Raw genomic sequence first — 21,767 nt, 5'->3', positions numbered from 1 at the left:
TCAGCACTGGCTGCAAGGGTCAGGTGGGCCTGCTGAAGTGCTCGTGCAGTGGCAGGGAACATCTTCTCCATGCGTGCATTTTAAGGCGATAGTCGAGACAAAAGTAAAGTTGTGCTTGATTATATCCTGCACTTAGTGCTTGTTCAGTGGACATAAGCTTCTGTAAAAATTTTCACATTTGGTGTTAAAGGTAGACCAACACCTAGATAATGCATAAAGACTTGTTTTTCTTCTTGAAACATGCCTTGACTTCTTTGAACATTAGCGCAATATAAATATTTGCTCTCGAATTTCTTAATGTGATTTCCTATTTAGTGTTGGCATTTCACTTAATTGTCAAGTACCTTCATCCAAAAATAAAGGTTAGGATGCTGTTGTTCTAGTCTGACTAGACTGGTTTAGATTGTTTTATCAACATGATAGATGACTAAAATTTTTTTGAATGAGATTAAATGATTAAAAATCAGTAACATTTTTGTATAACATGGACTGGAAAAGTCATACTTCTCCTTGAGTGGGTACATCCGGGGCTGTGGTTGTGGTAATATCTGGCCCATCACCTCTCTCCCAGAGCCTGTCCACTTCTGATCCCTCCCACCAACACCTAAGCTAAGCCTGCATTGTTTGTACAGTCTCTTCATTGCCTTTTGTCTCCTTTCTGGTAAGGGAAAAAAGGAAAGAAATTATGGCTGATAAAATATACATAATTTTAAAATAACTTAAAATGTAAGAAGGCAAAGAATTAAATGAAATTGTTAGTCTGGTGAAGCTCCATTTGGATACCATTATTAGCAAATAGTCATTTGTACAGGGTCTGTCTGGACTTAACTTCCTTTGCTAAGGAAATCGAGTGGTTTACTAGTAGACTGTCAGAGCTGGGTGGAATGCTGGAGATCATTTCATTTTATAAGACAATTTGTTGCTGTTAAAACTCTGTATTATTAAGCACTCTGTGCTAGATGTGGAGGTTTAGACACATTTTCTCTAATCTTTAATAATTCTGGAAAGATCTGTGTTCAATCCCCTCTCAAGGTGAGAAAACAGACTCAGAGGAAATGATTTGCCCAAGAATTTGTTGCATAGTTCAGAGCTGGGGACTTGAGGGATTTGTTTATTTTATAGCTCATGTTTACTTAGGGCTCACTAGTTCATTATACTTTTTAAGAATTCACAGACTCAGTGTCCTACAAGATCACTCATTTCTTTGGCACAAATTTATGATCATTTGTGCTCAGTATGTCTCTCTTTTGCTTTCCTTTTGTTTTTGTCTTTACAGCATCAGAGCAGGAAATTATGACCTGATTCTTAAATCTTTTCTATTGTGAATGATAACATACTTTCAAAAAAGAAGATAAACTGTGTGTATGGCTTTATGAATAAAGTGAATATACAGTAACTATTATCTAGGTCAACAAATTGCCTGTGTGGATATGATTCCTTTAACAAAAGCACAAAGCCCAGACTCTAGGCAGATGTTTGATTCTTAACTCCTGTGTCCATATAACTCCTTTTCTTCGAATTTCACCACTGTTGAGTTCGGTGGTTATTTCTTTGCAGTTTGATCACCTGGGCATGGGTTCCTAAATATATTTCAATTTTTTCAGACAGATTTCTTTCCGCAGATTAGAAGTTGCTTAAAACCATAGTTACCAGGATAGAGATTAGGTCCCAGGAGAATGTTTGATTTATTTAAGGATACAGACTTTTTTCAGAAGTTCCACTGAACACAAATAATTGCTTCGCTAATTATAATGAGTACTTGCCAATGCTTTGATCTATGATTCAGATTTGTTACTTATTCTAACTTTACCCCATTCATCAGTCTGAGTAATATCTTTCCTGCACTGGTACTTTTCTCAATATGTCTTACATTTTATGAGATAAGAACAACTAGAATTCCCCGTGTCATAATGTCCCCCATCTCCCCCTCTCTTGCAGCATGGGTTAGTTCTCTCTCCATGGGGATGATTTTCTTCTGCTGCCCGATTGTCAGTGTCTTCACAGACATATTTGGTTGTCGGAAAACAGCTGTTGTGGGCGCTGCTGTTGGATTTGTTGGACTCTTATCAAGTTCTTTTGTAAGGTAAGGACTTGGTTTCTTCATGTTGCTTTTCAAAATCTGTGAGCTATCTTCCAGATTTCCTTTCAGAAACTTTGCTGTTTACAAGGAAAAAAAGTCCTCCTTTTCAAGTGCTTAAAACTTTAAGCGTGTCGCTTACGCACTGTCCACAGCAGCAAATCAGAGCTTGTAAATTTGAATGCTTTTGCTTGCAGTGCCTCAGAGTGAGATGCCAAGTCAGGGTACATGTGTTCCCTGGAGCCAAGAAAAAATATTTCTCCTTTTGTTTTTTTCCATTCACAGAAAAATCCCAAAGAACTCAAATTCTAGCAGTAAAGTTGTCTAAAGCAATGGCCTTAATTTAAGATCAACTCATTCTGAGTTCCAAAGCGTACAAGAGATATTTTGAAATGGTTGTTCATAGGCTTGATGTGAAATATTTTTATTAATGAGATCTAGACTTTGCTGTTTATTTCAACCCAGGTAGAGAATTCCTACCTGCATTTTTTTGGGGGGTGGGGGTGGGGAGGGGGAAAGAACAGTGCTGAAATTTAAAAAGAGCATGACAAAATGAAGTGATCAAATGCAGCTTAAAATAAAAATTCCTATCAAAACGTTGTTCCCTGTGTCTGTTAGAAGCCCTGCAGAGGCGCTAACTGCAGAAAGCTGGTGGGCACCCTTACCGTGGAAGCACCTCCCCCTCCAGCTCCTGTTTTACCTGCAAATCCTCTTTTGTTATCAGGATAATCCCCAGATAGAGAAACCCTGGTTTAATGGGTAGCTCTGGCTAACAGGCAGCACTTAACAGGAAAACCCTTAGATGATTTCCATCCTCTGTCTCCTTTTGTGGTTTATCTTCATTTCCTGTCCCTTTCTCTTCCCTAGCTATCTTCGAGCTCTAGTTGAAAAGCATTATTGTAGTTACTAGGAAAAAAAAAATCAAACTTACATTGCTTGCCCTGTTGATTTTTTTCTATTTTTTTAAAATTTAAATTAAAAGGGTTTTTTTTTGCAATGTTGTGTTGATTTCTGCTACACAACAGTGCAGAACAGCCATAATTATCCTTAGACCCCCTCCCTCTCTAGCCTCCCTACCCCCCACCCCCATCCCATCCCTCCAGGTCATCACAGAGCACAAGCCTGGGTTCCCTGTGGTGCACAGCAACTTCTCACCAGCTGTCCATCTTTCACCTAAGAGTTTCCGTCTGTTGCTGCTACTTTCTCCATTCGTCCCGCCGTCTCCCTCCCCATTGTGCCCACAAGTCCATTCTCTACATTTGTGTCTCCATTCCTTCCCTGAAAATAGCTTCATCAATATCATTTTTCTAGATTCCATATATATGGTTAATATACTTTATTTGTTTTTCTCTTTCTGACTTATTTCACTCTGTATAACTCTAGGTTCATCTACCTCACTCACTCAGTTCAGTCGCTCAGTCGTGTCTGTCTCTTGGCAACCCCATGAACTGCAGCACGCCAGGCCTCCTTGTCCATCACCAACTCCCGGGGTCCACCCAAACCCATGTCCATTGAGTCAGTGATGCCATCCAGCCAGCTCATCCTCTGTCGTCCCCTTCTCCTCCTGTCCTCAACCTTTCCCCATTAGAACTGACTTAAATTTGTTCCTTTTTATGGCTGAGTAACGCTGCATTGTGTGTATGCACCACATCTTCCTTATCCACTCCTGCCAGTGGGCGTCTGGGTTGCTTCCCTGTCCTGGCTACTGTAAACAGTGCTGCCATCAACACTGGGGAACACGTGTCGTTTTTGATTGTGATTTTCTCAGGGTATATGCCCAGTAGTGGAGTTGCTAGGTCATATGGTAGATTTATTCCTAGTTTTTTCATATTGTTCTCACTAATGGCTGTGTAAGTTCACATTCCCGCTAACAGTATAGGAGGGTTCCCTTTCCTCCACATCCTCTCCAGCATTTATTGTTGGTAGATTTTCTGATGCTGGCCATCCTGACTGCTGTGAGGGAGATACCTCATAGTAGTTTTAATTTGCATTTCTCTGTTAATTAATGATCTTGAGCATCTTTTCATGTGTTCATTGGCCATTGCCCTGTTTATTTATTTCTTTGATCTTTATTTTGGCCACACCACACAGCACGAGGAAGCTTAGCTTCCAACCAGGGATTGAACCAGGCCCCTGTGTGAAAACTTGGAGTCCTTAATCGCTGGACCACCAGGGGAGTCCCACCCTGCTTATTTTTAAGTATTCAGAATCAACAGAATCCGTGGTTTACTGATTTTACCCTCACTCTCCCCACACATACCCCTTTCTCAACTCTAAAGTGAGCCTTTCTTTCACCTTAGACATTTTATTTGGATTCTAAACAATTATTTTTACTTCTCTTTAGAAAATAAATATTCTACCTTTAAAGTTGCCTTTGTTCTTGTCTTCTAAAGTTGTTTTTTAAAGAAATTAAGAACCAGTTTTGTTTGGGATAAGATTCTACTTAGGTAATTCTGTGAGATCATTTACTTTTAGTTCTTCTTTATCTCTAATACAGTATTGTGCTCTTACTGCCTCATCAGACCCCTGCATGGCCCAGAAGCCTCCAGATACCCATTGTCAGTGACCTTAGCATTTGCTGAAGTATTAACACTCAGGCTTTGGTGGAGAGAGAAACTAAGAGATAAAAAACTCATGTAACTTATTACCTAGTTTGGTAGACAAAATTCATATACACAGACTAACTTACAGCAAGCAATGTTTCTCAAACTTCTTTGACCACTGAGAAAAAAAATTATAAAATGTATTTTATGTGGTTACCTACTTCTTTTTCTCTCTCTTCCTCCCCCAACCCCACCCCTTGAAGGGATCTTTACCTTACCACATGTTGAACGGTGGACTCACCTTCTTTTCCTCTAGTTCAAATTCTGCTTTCTTAAGAAAGCCTTCTCTAGCAATTCCAGGGTGCTGCGTCAGTGTCTCTTCTTTGAATACTTTTCCCACACATACTTGCTATCTTACTGATTTACACGGCACTTACTCGGTTGTCAAACTTCAACAATTTGAACCATCTGTTACTAAAGTGAAAATTAGAAGTGAAGAAGGTTCCAGCAGCAGTGAAAATGCCATCACAAAGCTGATGTATTTTACCCTGTAGGAGAGATTCCAAGGCTACTCTTTTTTTTTTTTTTTTTTGAGTTTAATTTTTTTTTTATTTTATTTTTAAACTTTACATAATTGTATTAGTTTTGCCAAACATCAAAATGAATCCACCACAGGTATACATGTGTTCCCCATCCTGAACCCTCCTCCCTCCTCCCTCCCCATTCCATCCCTCTGGGTCGTCCCAGTGCACCAGCCCCAAGCATCCAGTATCGTGCATCGAACCGGGACTGGTAACTCGTTTCATACATGATATTTTACAAGTTTCAATGCCATTCTCCCAAATCTTCCCACCCTCAAGGCTACTGTTACCCAGCACTCCGTATTTAAATGGTGTGCAAAAGAATGTCTCGATTTATATTCATGGCTCTCTGGTTTTCAACTGACAGCTTTACAATAATGTAGTGTAACTATAGATATTGTCATTGTTTATGACAATACTGTGCTGTCAATACTATTTTTAACATACACTTTGAAGAAGGCAGAGAAAAATGTATTTAGATTTTTCCTTTAAAATTGTTAAATAAAAGTAAATTGGCACCTTAAGAAATTTGTTGCAGTTATCTGGAAAAATACTTAATGTGAAAAGACTGATGCAGAATGAGTGAAATATCATTTATATTTTGTTTTACATTCTTGTTATTTCAGGTAGGTGTCTTGTTTCACTAAGCAGACTAGACGTAGGGCATAACCACACTTAAAATATTTTTTTCACCAAGTATCTGGAACATAGTAGCTGTTAAATATGTTTATTGAATAAGAGTGAGGTTTTAGTAAAGAGTGATCAGAGTTAGGTAAGATTAATTTGGGAGAATTAGGGACTGGCTCTTGAACCTGATTTGAAGATGGTTTTTACGTAGATTAATAGACGGGGAAGGGGCATCTCAGAGTGAGAGGACTGCAAGCCTGCCTTAATTTTATCAGATTCTAGAGTTCCTTGTGATTATCTCAGCATATTGCTAGGCTACAATTATTGTTCAAAATTTAATTATTAACCAACTTTATCTATCTTAGTTTCTAATAAAGAGCTTGCCTTTACTACTGATACACAGCCTTCTGAATTTTCAAAAGAAAAAACACTTCAGCATTCTTTTATTCCTTAATTGTTTCAAAGAATGTAATGCTGTGTTCCTTTACTTTCTTTTTTAAAAAATTTCCTCCACTTTGCAGCCTCTTCTTGCTTCAGCCCTCTCTTTTCTTTTGTTCATTTTCTTTTTTTGTTGTTGTTGCACTGTGCAGCTTGTGGGATCTTAGTTCCCTGACCGGGGATCGAACCCAGGCTCTTGGCAGTGAGAGTGCTGAGTCCTAACCACTGGACTGCCAGGGAATTCCCTATGTTCCTTTACTTTCATCAGATGTGTGTAATTAAGTTATTTGGTTAAATATAGAATTCTTAACCTTTGATTATTTTTGCTGAGTCTTGCCTGGCCCTAAAGCTTACAGACTGGGATCAGTAGTGAACGCACTTCATTTAGCAGTCCTGCGATCAGAATATGATTTCTCATTATCTTGCACAACACTGAGAACAGTGCAGCGCAGGGCGAAGGTTGCTCTGCAGCCCTTAGGCCAGCAAAACGCAGCAGACACACAACTGCCTGTCCGTGCAAACGCTCCTCGCGTAAGCCTGGGGAGAAAATATCAAACGTGGCCTGCTCTTTGAGTAGATTGCTGATTAATAAGTCCCTGGGAAAATTCCATTAAGGAAAAGAGTTTTCATAGTTCAGTTCTCCTTTTTAAAAGCTTTTGTTGAGACCAGGTGTTTCTCAGGTAGTTTAATCATTGTCAGTGTCACTGGGGCCCTTCTGGCAGCGCTGTTTATTTCTGAGTTGGAGAGCATCACAGTTTTTACCCAGTGCTGCGTGGTTCGCCTGAAAGTCAATAGAAAGAGGAGGAGGGATCAAATCACTGAGGACCTTATTGATCATTTTTCACATATTAAGGCATTTTTTATTATCTGTTCAGATGAAATTAAAATATTGTAATGTTGTATTCTTATCAAGATTTTAACCTCTTTTTGGTTAATTTTTATTTGTAGAAAATATGTTGATTAACTGAAACCCCCTTTGACCATAAGGCTTTATTCTTCCAAGCACATGATGAAAATAATGAAAGCTGCTCTACGTCTTTTTCATCTTCGCACAGCTCCATTGAGCCTCTGTACCTGACCTACGGGATCATATTTGCCTGTGGCTGCTCCTTCGCCTACCAGCCTTCCTTGGTCATTTTGGGACACTATTTCAAGAAGCGCCTTGGACTGGTGAACGGCATCGTCACCGCTGGCAGCAGCATCTTCACAATTTTGCTGCCTTTCCTTTTGAGGGTTCTGACTGACAGCGTGGGCCTCTTCCACACCCTCAGGGTCCTCTGCATCTTCGTGTTTGTCCTCTTTCTGGCTGGCTTCACTTACCGACCTTTTGCTTCCAGTGCCAAAGATAAAGACGGTACAACCAAAGGAGGCAACAGACTCTCCCTCTTTTCCAGGAGAAAGTTCAGTCCTCCAAAAAAAATTTTCAATTTTGCCATCTTCAAGGTGACAGCATACGCAGTGTGGGCCGTTGGAATACCACTTGCACTTTTTGGGTACTTTGTGCCTTATGTTCACTTGGTGAGTACGCCGCTCTGGCTTTGCTGGTAACGGGTATTATTATTTCATACAGAAAAGCTTCTCAGAAGAGCAAGAGAGCTCAGATTGAAGTTGGCCTTAAATGTTTTCCTGGTTGTAATTCAGGGACTCTTGAAAGTCAGGGTTTCCTAAGACAAGGCCAGCACAGTCATCCGATCATTACATAGAGAATATGTTTCATGGTATGCTTTGGTATTTAACAGGTCACCAAACCTACACAAATAAAACCAACTTTGTTTTTTTTTTTTTAAGAACACTAAACTGTTGGAACAAATGTCATCTATACAAAAAAGTTGACAGGTCCCTTTTTGTTCAAATGGCTTATTAATCATAATCAGGGACAAAGATGGTGCAATGATTTTGTCAACACCAATAAATTATTTTTCAACAAAAAGGTGAAAAAATTAGGTAAATAGTAAAAGCCAGTGACTTTGACACAAAGAAGCACTTTGTCTACTTGTGAGATACTTCTGAAAAAATGGGAATTCCATTTGGAGGATTATTTGAGAAATGTTAGCAAGTTAACAAGTTCCAAATAACGAGAGCAAGGGTTTCATAGGAAATCAGGATTTCACGTGCCCGAGCACTTTATATTGCTTATTTATATTGCAAAGGCAAATTTCAACCTCTTTATAATAAGAGTAAGCAGTGTCTAAAGTATTTGCCCCTGGCAAAATTTGCTCAAAAGTGCTTATTATTATGTTTCTTCCTTTATTCTTGTTGTTATGACTGAAAATGTATTTATAGTTCAACATAGTTGATAAATGATAAACAAAAATGGTACTAGGATAAGTTTTTCTTTTATGTGTATACTGTGTGATTTGGAGTTTTTCTAGCTTTCAGTCTACTTTTGGACGCTTGTGCAATTTTCTTTAGTTAAAATTCTGGCGCAATTTGGCAGTGTAGTTCAGAGAATTACTGGGGTCAAGGGGTCAGCTAGTAAATGACATCATCAATCCTTTGTGGATCTAAGACAATTTGAATTCTTAATTCTCCTATTCTCTTTTTGCCAGAGGTTTTAAGGAGGCAGCTGGGATGATCAATGGGGAGACAAGGAGAGGACTAGCTTTTAGGACTCTGAACCATGAGGCATTTTGCAGAGACTGAGTTACTAGGTAAAATGACGTGGTATGTCACGCCTATCACATATGAAGTCTGTGGCTAAGAAACTAAGAAAACATCTGTCGTGTCCTTTTCAAGGATGAGTAGATTTTTTAAAAAAAATTCTGTTTGTTATCACAACGTGAAAACCCTTAGAGAAATCAATATCTCAACTTTGCTGCTGCTGCTGCTAAGTCACTAGTACCTGACATTTACCAAAGGACAAGTGGTAGTTGATTATCTAGTTATTTCTGGTAATTTCTAGTAATGTAATTTGTAAATTAATTTACATATATTATTTCATTTGACCTTCACAGTAAACTTGTGAGGTAGGCAGAAAAAATAATATTAGCTCATGATTTACAGGCTGGAAAGCAGATCCATCATTAACAAAGATTTTGAGCAGCTTCCCCAGAATCATGGCAGAGCAGGGGCTGGTTCCCTCCTGTTGTGTTTACCTGGAGAACACACCTGGCACGGTCTTCCTCTGGGGCACACCAGCTCCCGTCCCCAGATACACCACTGGAAACCTCCATTGTATTGAAGGGGGAGCGAGTGTTCCCTAAGAACTTCCATAAATATGTTATTGGTCTTTTTCTTAAAGTAGATGAAATTTCATAAAGAGTAGTGAGTGAGACAGTGTTATAGTTACTACTGTCAGCAGGAAGCTGTAAATCAGATGGTACACAGAACAACAAGGTCTCTGTTAACTCAGATAACAAACCAGGCCTTATTCTGCTCTCCCTCCTTCCAGGCATGTTTTCTTACAAAATGTGATACTTTTTCAATTGGGATTTTTTCTCCCTTTCGAACTCTTACGGCACTAAAGCCGTGGTGGAGAGGAAATACTAGTTACATGCCGGGCAGGTGGTTTAAATCTCCTGTTTGATGAGCATGCTGAGTTTGTCACTGTGTTGTAGTTTAAGGTCAGGATTAGGGATATTCGATACTCAATCCAGACTTCATGCAGTGGGATACCACCTCCCTCCTTAGAGGGGGGATAAGGTGTCTGAAATCTTTCCAAGGACTGGTAAGATGGTGTTCAATTCATGTTGAATGTTGAAGGGAAAATGCCTGTAAGGCATAAGAACCTGTGCTGAAGGAGCATAAAATCTACTCTGAGTAGTAACATCGACCATTATAGTTTATAAAGGAATTTTACATAATTACCTTATATAATCTTCACCCCAGTGCAGCACCTGTAGTGTATCATCCTTATTTCATGAATGAGGCACTGAGAGGTATAAAAACTTGTCCAGGGTCACAAGACACAGTGGCTGGTAATTATTAGTGTAATACTTTCAGCAAGAGGCAGTATTGCATAGTTAGTAAAACAGATGCTAGTTTTGTCCCTTTATACTTGGGTAACCTTAGGTAACAGACTCTAACCATCAGTTTCAACATCTATAAAATAGGGATAAATCCTTGTTGTAAGGATGACAAAAAAAAATGTATTTAAAGCATCTCTCCAGTTCTGGTATAAAAATGAGAGTTACTCACATTTAAGATGACATGATGGTGAATTGTCTGGTTTTAGTGGACGAGTCAAAGGAGAAAGATGGTATCTTTTTGGAAAAGTGGTTAGTAAAAGCTTCATAGGATTGGAATTGGTCCTTAATCATGAGCTTTGCTGTTAAAACTACGTCTTTAATTAGGGAACTAATTTCTCTATCTAGGTCTCCTTTGAAGGATTCAGAAATGCAGTGAGTGCTTTCATGGTTATGTTAAAAATTCTAAGGTCACTTGCTTGTTAGACTGTGTGTGATGATTTGAGAGAAAATATGTATGCTTTGTGGCATTCCTACTCTCAGAGCAAGGTTGAAAGTTTTCTTTTAGTGGTTGACTTTTAAAAATGAAGAATCATGTTGCTTCCTGGAAGGGGTCAAATGATTTCTTTTAAGCCTTCCCAGTTGTAATCTCTATTGTGAGGGTATGAATCTTTTTTCTTCTAGTTTTATTGAGAGATGATTGTCCTACAGCATGTTTTAAGTTTAAGGTATACAGCATGATCATTTGAATCGTATACATCTTGAAATGAATATCATAACAAGTGTAGTAAACATCCCATATCTCATAGATAGAAAATTAAAGAAATAGAGTAAGGGTACAAATCTTATATATTAATTTTGATGAGCTATAACTTTCCAAATAACCATTCCCATTAACAGCTGCTTTAGTTTTTCTGAATTGCCCTTTTTTTTTCCTGAGAGTTGTTTTGTTCTGTTTTCTAGGTTAAGGTTTTTTTTTTAACTTTTTATTTTGTATTGGAGTATAGTTGATTATCAATGTTGTGTTGGTTTTTTCGGTGTACAGCAAAGTGGTTCAGTTATATATGTATCTATTCTTTTTCAAATTCTTTTCCCATCTAATTTTAGATTGTTACATAATATTTAGATTGTTACATAATATTGAGCAGAGGTCCCTGTGTCATTGTTGGTTATCCATTTTGTCTTGTTTTTTATTTTTTTTTTAACTTTTTATTTTGTCTTGGAGTATGGCCGATTAACCACGTTACAGTGGTTTCAGGTGAACAGCAAAGGGACTCAGCCATACATACACTGTATCTATTCTCCCCCAAGCTCCTCTCCCACCCAGCCGCCAATGACATTGAGCAGAGTTCCGTGTTGCTAGTTAGCAGGTCCTCATTGGTTGTCCATTTTAATTATAGCAGTGTGTGCATGTCAGTCCCCCACTCCCTTGCTACCCCTTCCCTGCTGTGTTTTCTGTGTTTCCTCTCTGGTAACTGTAAGTTCATTCTTTAAGTCTGTGAGTCCGTTTTTGTTTGTAAATAAGTTTATTTGTGTAATTTTCTTTAGATTCTGTGACATCATATTTGTCTTTCTTTGTCTGACTTACTTCAGTCATCATGACACTCTAGGTCCATCCATGTTGCTGCCAGTGGCATTATTTCATTCTTTTTGATGACTAAGTAATATTCCATTGTATGTAAGTCCCACATCTTCTTTATCCACTCCTCTGTCGATGGACATTGGGGTTGCTTCCATGTCCTGGCTATTGTAAACAATGCTGCTAAGAACATTGAGGTGCAGTATCCTTTTGGAGGATGTTTTTCTCTGGTTACATGCCCAGGAGTGGGATTGCTGGATCATATGGTAATTCTATTTTAGTTTCTTAAGGAGCCTCCATACTGTTCTCCATAGTGGCTGTACAAATTTACATTCCCACAAACAGTGCCAGAGGGTTCCCTTTTCCACACACCCTCTCCAGCATTTATTGTTTGTAGCTTTTTAATAATGGCCATTCTGACTGGTGTGATGTGACACGTCATTATAGTCTTGGTCTGCATTTCTCTAATAATTAATGATGTTGAGCATTTTTCGTGTGCCTCTTGGCCATTTGTATATTAATATTTCTTTGGAGAAATGTCTGGATCTTCTGCCCGTTTTTAGATTGGGTTATTTGCTTTTTTTATTTGAGCTGCATGAGCTGTTTGTATATTTTTGAGATTAATCCCTTGTAGGTCACTTGGATTAAGTTTTTATGGCTTCTTCTTCTTCAGGTTTTCTTCACTAGCTTCCAGAAACATGCTTTTAGTTTTCCTCCTACCTCTCCATCATTCCTCTTATTAATAGTTTCTTCTGGTTCCTTCTTTTTCACCCTGACTCTGAATATCAAGGGACTTGCCTCTTGATCTTTTCCTGTATTAATTCCAAATGATGATTTCATCTAATTTCCTGAGTTCAGATATCATGTATATGCCAGTGGCTCAAAATTTATATTAATTTAGTCTAAACCCCTTTATTGAATTCTTTACCAAACTTTTATAGCCAACTGCTTACTTAATATCTCCACTTGGAGGACTGCTGGATGTTTCAGATTTAACATGAAGAGCCCTGAAGGTTATCCCCTGTCCTCCAAACCTGTTCTGCCCTCAGCGTTCCTTATCTCAGGAAATGGCAATTCCATCAGGCCCCAAACCTTGGAGGCATCCTTGGCGCCTCTTTCTTTCACACCATACTCCTGATCCAGACCAGAAATCTTGGTGGTTCTCCTTTCAAGATATATTTAGAATCTGTCCACTTCTCAACATCATCATTACTATACCTCTGACTGGGCCAGCATCACCCCTAGCCTGGATCACTATGTAATAGACTCCTATCTGATCTCCCCACCTCCTTCCTTGCCCTGCTGAAGTCTGTACTCAGAAACCACAGGTGTTCTTTCAACATAAGTCTCTCAGAATTTTTTAGTGGCTCCCCATTGCTCTGAGAGTAAAAACTAATGTCCTTCTGGTGGCTCTCAATGTAGGGTAAGGAAATTAGAGAAAGCGAGGTTCGGAGAAAGAACGAGACTGGCACTTTACAAGAACAAATCACTTTTAATGAGGCAAGGAGGGGCAGCAGTCAGATTAGTGAGTTGCTGCACTAACCCAAGAAAAGAGTTAAGTATATATAAGCATATATGTGGAAATCTACTGTCTTAAGGGGGCCTGTTCTTCTCCAAGGTTGTTCAGATTAGTTATGTCTTAAACGGCTGGGGCAAGGAATTCTGGAGATCGGCCAGAGGCTGGGACCAGCCGGGCGTAATCAATCTTAATGTCCATTTTTTTCTTCGGGTGAGAGAGTTCTTTGTTTTGTAGAGAATGGTGGGGAGGACCCGGAGGAGAGTTTTAACTCCAGGCTATTTTGAGCGCCTAACTTCCCTTCACTCAGAGTCCTCCGTGGCCTGTCCCCTCCTGTCTCCATCTCATCTGGCCCATCCCCTCACACACTCTGCTCTCACCACTCCGCCGTCTTTCCTGTTCACCTTTTAAGGAGGCTTGCCCTGACCACCTGGTTAAAACTCCCTTCATCCATTTCCCCTCCACACACTCCCAGACTGTCTCACACTGTTATTTCTTTGTCATACCTTCTAATGTGTTATATAACTTAATTGTGATGGTGATTGTTTGTTCTCTGTGTGTATACCTCTGCTAGAATGTAAATGTCAAGGCCAACCAAGAGTCCTTCTATGCCTTGTTCAGTGAATGAACCCGAGCACCTAGCACAGTGCCTAACATAGCAGTGGGTGCTCAAATATTTGTTGAATGACTAAATGTCTTATGGATTAATCAAAAGTGACACTATATAAGCACTGTTCAACTTCTCTTCATTTTGATCTTTAAAATTCTCTGCTATGATACTAAAATGATGTTTCACATGTTATACCTATAGGACATGATGGTATTCATACCCACTCCACAGTTAATCAATAAGCTCAAACTCAGCAGACCTCAGACTTAAAAGTACCACTAATGCCATCTGTTGATGGAGAAAAGAGTTGATGCGTTTTGCTTTTGACCTATAGCCATATATACATGTTGAAATTGAAAATTTATAAATGGAAGAAATTTGTGTGTCTCTGTCACTGTTGTGAGTGTGTGGAGGGATGGAATGGCCATCCCCATTAACAAGGAAAACTAGACAGTTGGTGTCTGCTCTCCTGCATAGCAGCTGAAAATCTTGCGGAGCCCTGGGTGGTGTGAGTGAGAACAGAATGGGGATACAGGCCCAGAGCACTGACCACGGGCCGCATCAGTCAGATGCCTGATGAATGCCTGCAAATGGCAACAACGATGCAGCTCGTCTCAGTGGCATAGAACGTCCCATCCTCAGTATGAGAGTGCTGACTTAGTTTTTATTGCTTTTACATCTCTCCACCACTACTTGCCTTGAAAAGCAGCACTTGTGTTCTTTGACTCCAGAACATACGGCAGTGAAGTTTTAGGTTTTAAGCTTTGACCCACATAGTTTCTGTATCAGAGAGATGACTGACTCGTGTGTTGAAATTTGTGTTTATTAGCTCATTTTCAAAAAACTCCATAAGATGTGTCAGTTTTGTGGCAGATAGTAGTTGTCCTCAGAAGAAATTCTGATCTGGTACGAATATCCCACTTATCTGAGACTATGATTAAAGGCACCATTATTTGCCTGCTGACAGGGCAGTTCAGTGGATACCAAGTCCAATTGTAATTGGGAACAAACAAGTTGTGTTTTTAAATTAGAATGAAATCTGTAGGCAAACAAGCCAATCAATGGGGCATGTAAAACCTCAGGAGATATTTTATGGCTTTGATTAATGCCAGGTGCTCCATGGCTCAGTACTGGAATGCACCTGTTAGACTTCACTGGCCAGGTTACCACTGGCCACGTTGTAGTCACAGCAGGAATATCACCCCAGGGTAGAGCTCAGGGTGCTGAGCCGTGTAAATAGGAACAGCAGACATGTTCTTGTCTCTTTGTGGCTTCCTCAAACGGAGATTCAGGTGACATTTGTCAAGAATCTGTCATGTGCCAAGCATCTCCACAAAATCTCACATAACCATCACAAGGGTGAGGGTAACAAATGTCATAAACAATTATATACTTGGAGCCAAGGAAGCGACTTTGCTAAATAAGCTATGCTTAGTCAGGGTCAAGCACTGAGTTTGCTCAGAGCTGGGATTTGAACGTGTGTCTCAGACTCTGAGTCTCGTGTTCTTTTCGTAGAGTTCTCTGTTCTCTCTTTGGATCACCTGAGAGGTGGAGTGCTGCCTGCCATCAGCCGCACTGGGCTGGGACCAGGATTTTCTTTGGCTTTTGCATGTTTCCCCTCTGTTCTAGCAGAACTAAGCACAGAAGCAGGGCTGGACCATCCAGGCACTCAGAGCACGCCGCACAGCCATGGAGAGGACTCCGAGCAAATGGGCTGATGTGAATGACAGGGTGTCACGGAACTGTTCTCTCAGCCCCTGTGTCTCCTCTTTTGGTCTCTAGGACGTTGTGAATATGAGAAAATCAAGTGGAACATGAAATATGCATAGTTTCTTGCTCAGTTTGGTTTTATACAGTAAACATTAAGCATAGCTGAAGAAAAAAATGGACAAATGTACAAATCTATAGTAAAATATACAAATGTATTTGATTGATAACAGAGTACTATTATAGGAAAGTGCGAAGAAACAAATTGCTTGAATTTTAGAGTTACATATAAACTCTGAAGACCCTGATAGATCTTTAAGTGTCCTGTGTGTGTGTGTTCTAAGTCACTTCAGTCTTGTCCAACTCTTTGCGACCCTATGGACCATAGCTCCCCAGGCTCCTCTGTCCATGTGATTCTCCAGGCAAGAATGCTGGAGTGGGTTGCCATGCCCTCCTCCAGGGGATCCTCCCAACCCAGGGATCAAACCTACCTGGGTCTCTCATGTCTCCTGCGTTGGCAGGCGGGTTTTTTTTTTCCTACTAGTGCCACTTGGGAAGCCCTGTGAAGTGTCCTAAGACACTGAAGTTTCCTGAGAAGGCCCTAAAAGCATTGGAGAAACTGTTGCTTCTCTTGTCCCCTCACCATATCTATAATGTTTTTTCTTTTTTTTTAATTGAAGTATAGTTGATTTACAATATTATATTAGTTTCAGGTATACAACATAGTGATTCAATATTTTTATAGATTTAAAAAATTATATAAATTTATTATAAATCTATATAAATTCATTTATAAATCTATAATAAAATTTATTGCAAGATATTTAAAGTTGTTATAAGATACTGGCTTTAGTCCCCATGCTGTACAATATGTCCTTGTAGCTTACTTAAGCATAATAGTGTGTACCTCTTCATACCCTATTCCCTGTTTTGCCCCTCACCCCTTTCCTCTCCCCAGTGATAACCACTAGTTTATCCTCTGTATCTGTTTTTCTGTCTTGTTAATTTATAAATTTCGCCAGGTCTTTGTGTTTAATTGTCTCATGTTTTATTTGTTAAAATATAATATTCTCTAGAAAAATCTCAAAATTTAACTGTAATAGGGATATTTGCTTTATCCGTCAACTCGTCGGATTAATATCAAAATTTTTTCAAGTTTGAGGAACCTAAATTTAGCTGATAAGGGGTCCTATCCTGATTTTTCTGTCAACTAGAAAATAAATTGTTATGATAGAGAATTAACACAACAAAAATATTAATTTGAAGACTCTTAAAGGTATGAGGGTAAACCTGGACATTGCCTTTCACCCTGCATTTCCCAGGTGGCTCTGGTGGTTGGAGAGAATTGTCTGATCAATTGAGAGTACCTTCTGCTAGTTTAACCTTCTCTCTAGGTTCTGGGACATTTCTTTGGAAAAGCCCTCACAGACACTAACTCCAGTGATTACCGAGTATCGAGGGAGAAGGTAACTTACGTATTCATGATGTAGGGAAGCGTCTCTAGATCCAAAGAAAGTTTGAGGGGTGCCCGTCTCTTACGTATCCGCCCCCAGATGCCACTGTCCCTTTTCCCCTTTGCTTTCCAGCCCCATTATCTGTATCTAGTTTTTTCACTCCTCTACCTTTTGGCAACTCACTTATCATCAGAAAGTTTATATTCCCTCATAACAAATTGGAGAAAAGCTCATTTAACTGTAGTTAGTTTGGAGGCAAAATTGCAAACATGGACAACTGATGTGCAGTTACGTAGTCCAGCTGTGTCTGCATCCATGTCAAGTTGAACTGATTTATTGTCAGAGTAACAGGGCCAGAACAACTGCAGCATTCAATCTTCAGAGCATGGTTTAGCATCCTGTATGCCCAGTCATCACAGCCACACGAGGGTTTATTTTAACTCCTAAGTTTCTTTTAAACATAGTATTTTTATTTCCAACACTTTTATTAACATTTACTTTCTAAGACTATCCCACAAGTATTATCTCTTGCTGGAGCCTCAGAGCCACCCTACAAGATGGGCAGGATCAGATTCCATTTAGCAGGAGAGGAACTGGACTTGGGGTTATTAAGACAACTTGCTCAGGGTTGTAAGGCTGGTGCCTGGTGCAGCCTTGAGCTTGAGGCTTGAGCTTGGTCTTCTTAAATGCGTGGCTTTGAAGTAAAATATAAATATTTAAATGCCTTTAAAAAAAGTATGATAGTAAATTAGGAGTTGAATGGAGTGTACAGGTCATTTAATGGTACTTAAAAAAAAAACTGGTAAAGTAGTTAAGACACAGAAAGGTTAAGTTGCTTGCCAAAAGTCACATAGTTATAAAAATGGTAGAACCTGGCACCATAACATGCAAGAATATCCACGGAAAATGAATGGAAGCTTATCCTAGCCTGAAATGTGTATGTAGTGGAAACTGAATCATTAGAGGAATGAAGTTGGCTTATTTAACACAACCCTCATCAGTTTATGGGGTTCCTTTCCCAGTCTGGAGGTCACCTCACCATTTTGACACAGTCCAGGTATTCAGAGTTGCCAGCAGCGATTGTACTGGTTTTGTCATCTTTCTTTCATGGATATATTTAGAGCTCAAAGTTACAGTTATTGAGTGGCTGAGCCCCAAGGATGCAGGGTTCATAGCAGAATTCATCTAAACCAGAGGTGACTGTATATGGGGCCAGGTCTGGGCAGCTGAGCTGACCTCACCTGCCTTGTTTATCTGTTTCTTGTAAGGTTCTGACAGGAGAAAGGCCTGGAGGCCCATTACATGTCCTCAGCCCTGGGATGGTGATTGCAGAGTTTTGGAAACATTTTAAAAATGATTTCCATTGGGATTATATAACCTGAAGAGTTGCCCTATCTCAGTCTTCTGGCACTATAACCAGATAAAAGAGGCAGAGTTGACATTTTAATTTTGTTTTTAGCCTGGATGCTAAACAATAAAGTTTAAATACTAGGGGTTAAATTTCATTTTTGCCTTACCTCCCTCCCTCCCTCCTTTTTGTTCTTGATTTGGGTTTATTATTCTGATTATCTTTATTGTTACTTTGACATTTATTAGCTATGCAGAATGTTTTGGTACTTTGCAGAATAAAAAATAATCAAGATTTTTCACCAAGATTTTCTAATTTAAGTAAGTTTTGTTTTTTCATTCAAAAGCATGCTTATAAGATTTCCTTGACAACAAGAATATTTCTTTGTATAGTGTATTGATTTAAATATCAGAATTTACTGTGTGCTGATCACACACACACACACACACACACACACACACACACACACCCCTGCTAAATTTTTTCCTTATTATGTGGTCTGGAAATGTTTTGTTGTTCATTTATTTCCATTTCATTTCATTCATTCATTCCCATCCCAGTGGACTTCCCTAAAGATAGGAAGGAATTCACTTCACAGATATATTTTCTGATTCAACTCTCACAGCAGCCTTTTATGAGGAAAGCAGCATTGATACTGGTCTCTCCTACTAATAGATAAGAACCTGGACCAAAAGAGAGGTTTTCTTTTGCGCAGAGTTGCACAGTAAGTGGCAGGGATGTTCCTAGGATAGAGTTAGGGTGAGTTATTCCTTTGTCGCTGCTGTATTTTCTTGCATGTGTAATTCCCTCTCAGGAATTACGACTCAGTTGTGCGGATTCAAATTGAGCAGATTCAAGTGCATACCTGATAGATACTCACCAGGCACCTGCGGGTGCCTTCAGATGTGGGATTGCAGTGCTGAGGAGGGCTGTAGTCTCTATTCTCAGGGAGCTCAGTAAACAGTAACCCCGTGAATAAACAAGGTAGTTTTCAAATAGTATATTTTCTTTGAAGGCAGTAAAATGAGATGGAAGGTGGCGGTGGGACGTGACCTCAGTTTGTAAATCAGCGACAACCCATTTGAGGAGGTGCTGGTAGGTGCATTCTCTGGGTGAAGGGCAGCAGTAGGTATTTAGAAGACAGAAAAATGAGATGGCTTCCTGTTGCCCGCAGGAAGCCTATGGCGTGGAAATTCTCCAGTTTCTGTCTTTAAGGCCAGCCAACAGTCAATGAATTTTTTCATTCAACTTATTTTTATCTGATGTATTATATTAAAATCTGTATGTTAGAAATGAAAAATTCTTGCACAGGACCCAAGCATTGCTTTTTCTGCAGATACCTCATTCACTACTTACATCCTCTAACTGCAGTCCTCAGTTCTCCTGTGGTTATTACATGAGTGAGTAGATATCCTCTCACCATCACTTTATCCCCACTTTTTTCAGATTTTTTTCAGTGGTGTCTATGCTTTTCTTGCTTTTCTAACCTTGCATTTATTTCCCTGCAGATCTCACCATCTGCTGCAATTTGACTACTCAGGTTAGTGAAAATTTGCCCATTTACCAGTTTTGTGCCTTAGGCAGTATTCACCAGCATTCTCCTACTTGAGATGAATAAGGATCTTTACTTCTCTGGCCACTTGTGACTCATTAATGGTGAAGTTCCATATCTTTAGAACAGTTTCATCCAAAAAAAGCTAGCTGGTTTTTTGAGTATTTTTTTTCTTCTGAATTGTAGTACACTAGTATAGGAACCGGAGAAGACAATGGCACCCCACTCCAGTACTCTTGCCTGGAGAATCCCATGGGCGGAGGAGCCTGGTGGGCTGCAGTCCATGGGGTCGCGAAGAGTCGGACACGACTCAGCGACTTCACTTTCACTTTTCACTTTCATGCATTGGAGAAGGAAATGGCAACACACGCCAGTGTTCTTGCCTGGAGAATCCCAGGGACGGGGGAGCCTGGTGGGCTGCCGTCTATGGGGTCACATAGAGTCGGACACGACTGAAGTGACTTAGCAGCAGCAGCAGCAGTATAGGAACATGATAGGAAGACAATATATAATACAAAAGAAATCTAGAAATGAATCATTTACAGATAAATGAAAACAGAGCTGCTGCTTTTAGTAAGGTAGAGTAAGCTTGTCATGTCTTCCAAATTATATTTCAGTTCAGTTGCTCAGTCGTGTCCGACTCTTTGCGACCCCATGAATCACAGTACGCCAGGCCTCCCTGTCCATCACCAACTCCTGGAGTTCTTAATTAGCCAAAAATAATATGTACTTACAAATAATAATATGTATTTACAAATAATTCAACACTAGTTTTTAGAAGTGATGGATGGTTTATTCAGGCATGAAAATTATCCCTAGAATGTGGGCCCCATACAGCTGAAAGATTTAAGATTTATGGTGGAGAAAGAAATCCTCAAACATTGAAGAGTATCTGATTTTACGTTAAGTTGGAATGCAGCAGTAGTGTGTTTTGGTTAGGCCCTCCTGCTGTATGATGTGTTCAGTGTACGTATGGGAAAGGCTGGTGAAGACTGTGGATTTATCTACAACATATACTGGGGCATTTTGTGTGGGGAGGGTCCTAACACCTCATGAAATGATAAAGAAGAACCAAGTAAGGCAGACGGGACAAGGGTAGGGACAGAGCCTCCTCTTCACTGCTGCATCCCAGCCCCCAGCACGCAAATCGTTTTGACCAGTTTGAGGCTGAGCTTATAGGTTGGTTGAGTTGCTGGAGTATGAAGTCTAGTAATTTCCCTACTCCTGACAGTTTTTCTGTTCTAATTGTGCTTTATGTTCTTCAACTCTTGTGGAGAGGAGTTAATTGGTTTTGAGACTTTCTCTGATCACACATGTGTAATTAGTGACAAGGTGGAAGTAAAAGTATGTTTATCTAGACTAGTGTCGATGAGGAGTAATTTAAAGATACGGAAATGGGTGGCTAGAGGTACGTAGTCAGTATATAGTCGGCCCTGCTAAGGTGGAATACCCTCTCTCATACCTTGTACCATGTGCTTCCAGGAGAATGGGATGTCTGAGTGGATCTCCACCACATAGACTAGCAGATTCTGCCGCAGCCTTGTGACCCCTGCACACATCTGTAGGATATAAAGTGCTCCCATGTGTTGATTATTTAATTTATGAAGCATGGTAAAAACCTCAACATAAATCGGGTATCCCTGGGTTTGCTCCTGTGAACACACAGCTTCTTTTTACATGTCTGACTCCTCGGGAGCTGTCCTAGGGACTTCTCACAGCTCCCTGCCGGTGTCTCCTGGCTCCTGGTCTCCAGCTTTCAGGGCCGCCCTGAGTCCTGGAGTCGGGATGCCCGGTCCTGGGGTCCCCGTCCCACGTCTCCTCGTGAGGTGC

The 21,767-nt window shown here is 39.9% G+C and overlaps 1 protein-coding gene and 1 non-coding gene across 2 annotated transcripts in view; one reads left to right on the top strand and one right to left on the bottom strand.

Moving 5' to 3' along the window:
* The window catches only part of SLC16A10 (solute carrier family 16 member 10), a 116,723-nt gene that overhangs the window by 72,617 nt on the left and 22,339 nt on the right, over positions 1 to 21,767 (top strand). Inside the window, exons 2-3 of the mRNA XM_055535180.1 lie at positions 1,939 to 2,083; positions 7,322 to 7,784. Coding sequence (XP_055391155.1) covers positions 1,939 to 2,083; positions 7,322 to 7,784 — 608 coding nt within the window. The remainder of the gene's footprint in view (positions 1 to 1,938; positions 2,084 to 7,321; positions 7,785 to 21,767) is intronic.
* On the bottom strand, positions 6,434 to 6,506 carry TRNAE-CUC (transfer RNA glutamic acid (anticodon CUC)). The gene has a single exon. It is a non-coding gene; the product is annotated as a tRNA-Glu (tRNA).

The sequence above is a fragment of the Bubalus kerabau genome, chromosome 9 (genome assembly GCF_029407905.1).
Source record: "Bubalus kerabau isolate K-KA32 ecotype Philippines breed swamp buffalo chromosome 9, PCC_UOA_SB_1v2, whole genome shotgun sequence".
Taxonomy (NCBI): domain Eukaryota; kingdom Metazoa; phylum Chordata; class Mammalia; order Artiodactyla; family Bovidae; genus Bubalus; species Bubalus kerabau.
This window is presented reverse-complemented; position numbering and strand designations above follow the sequence as displayed.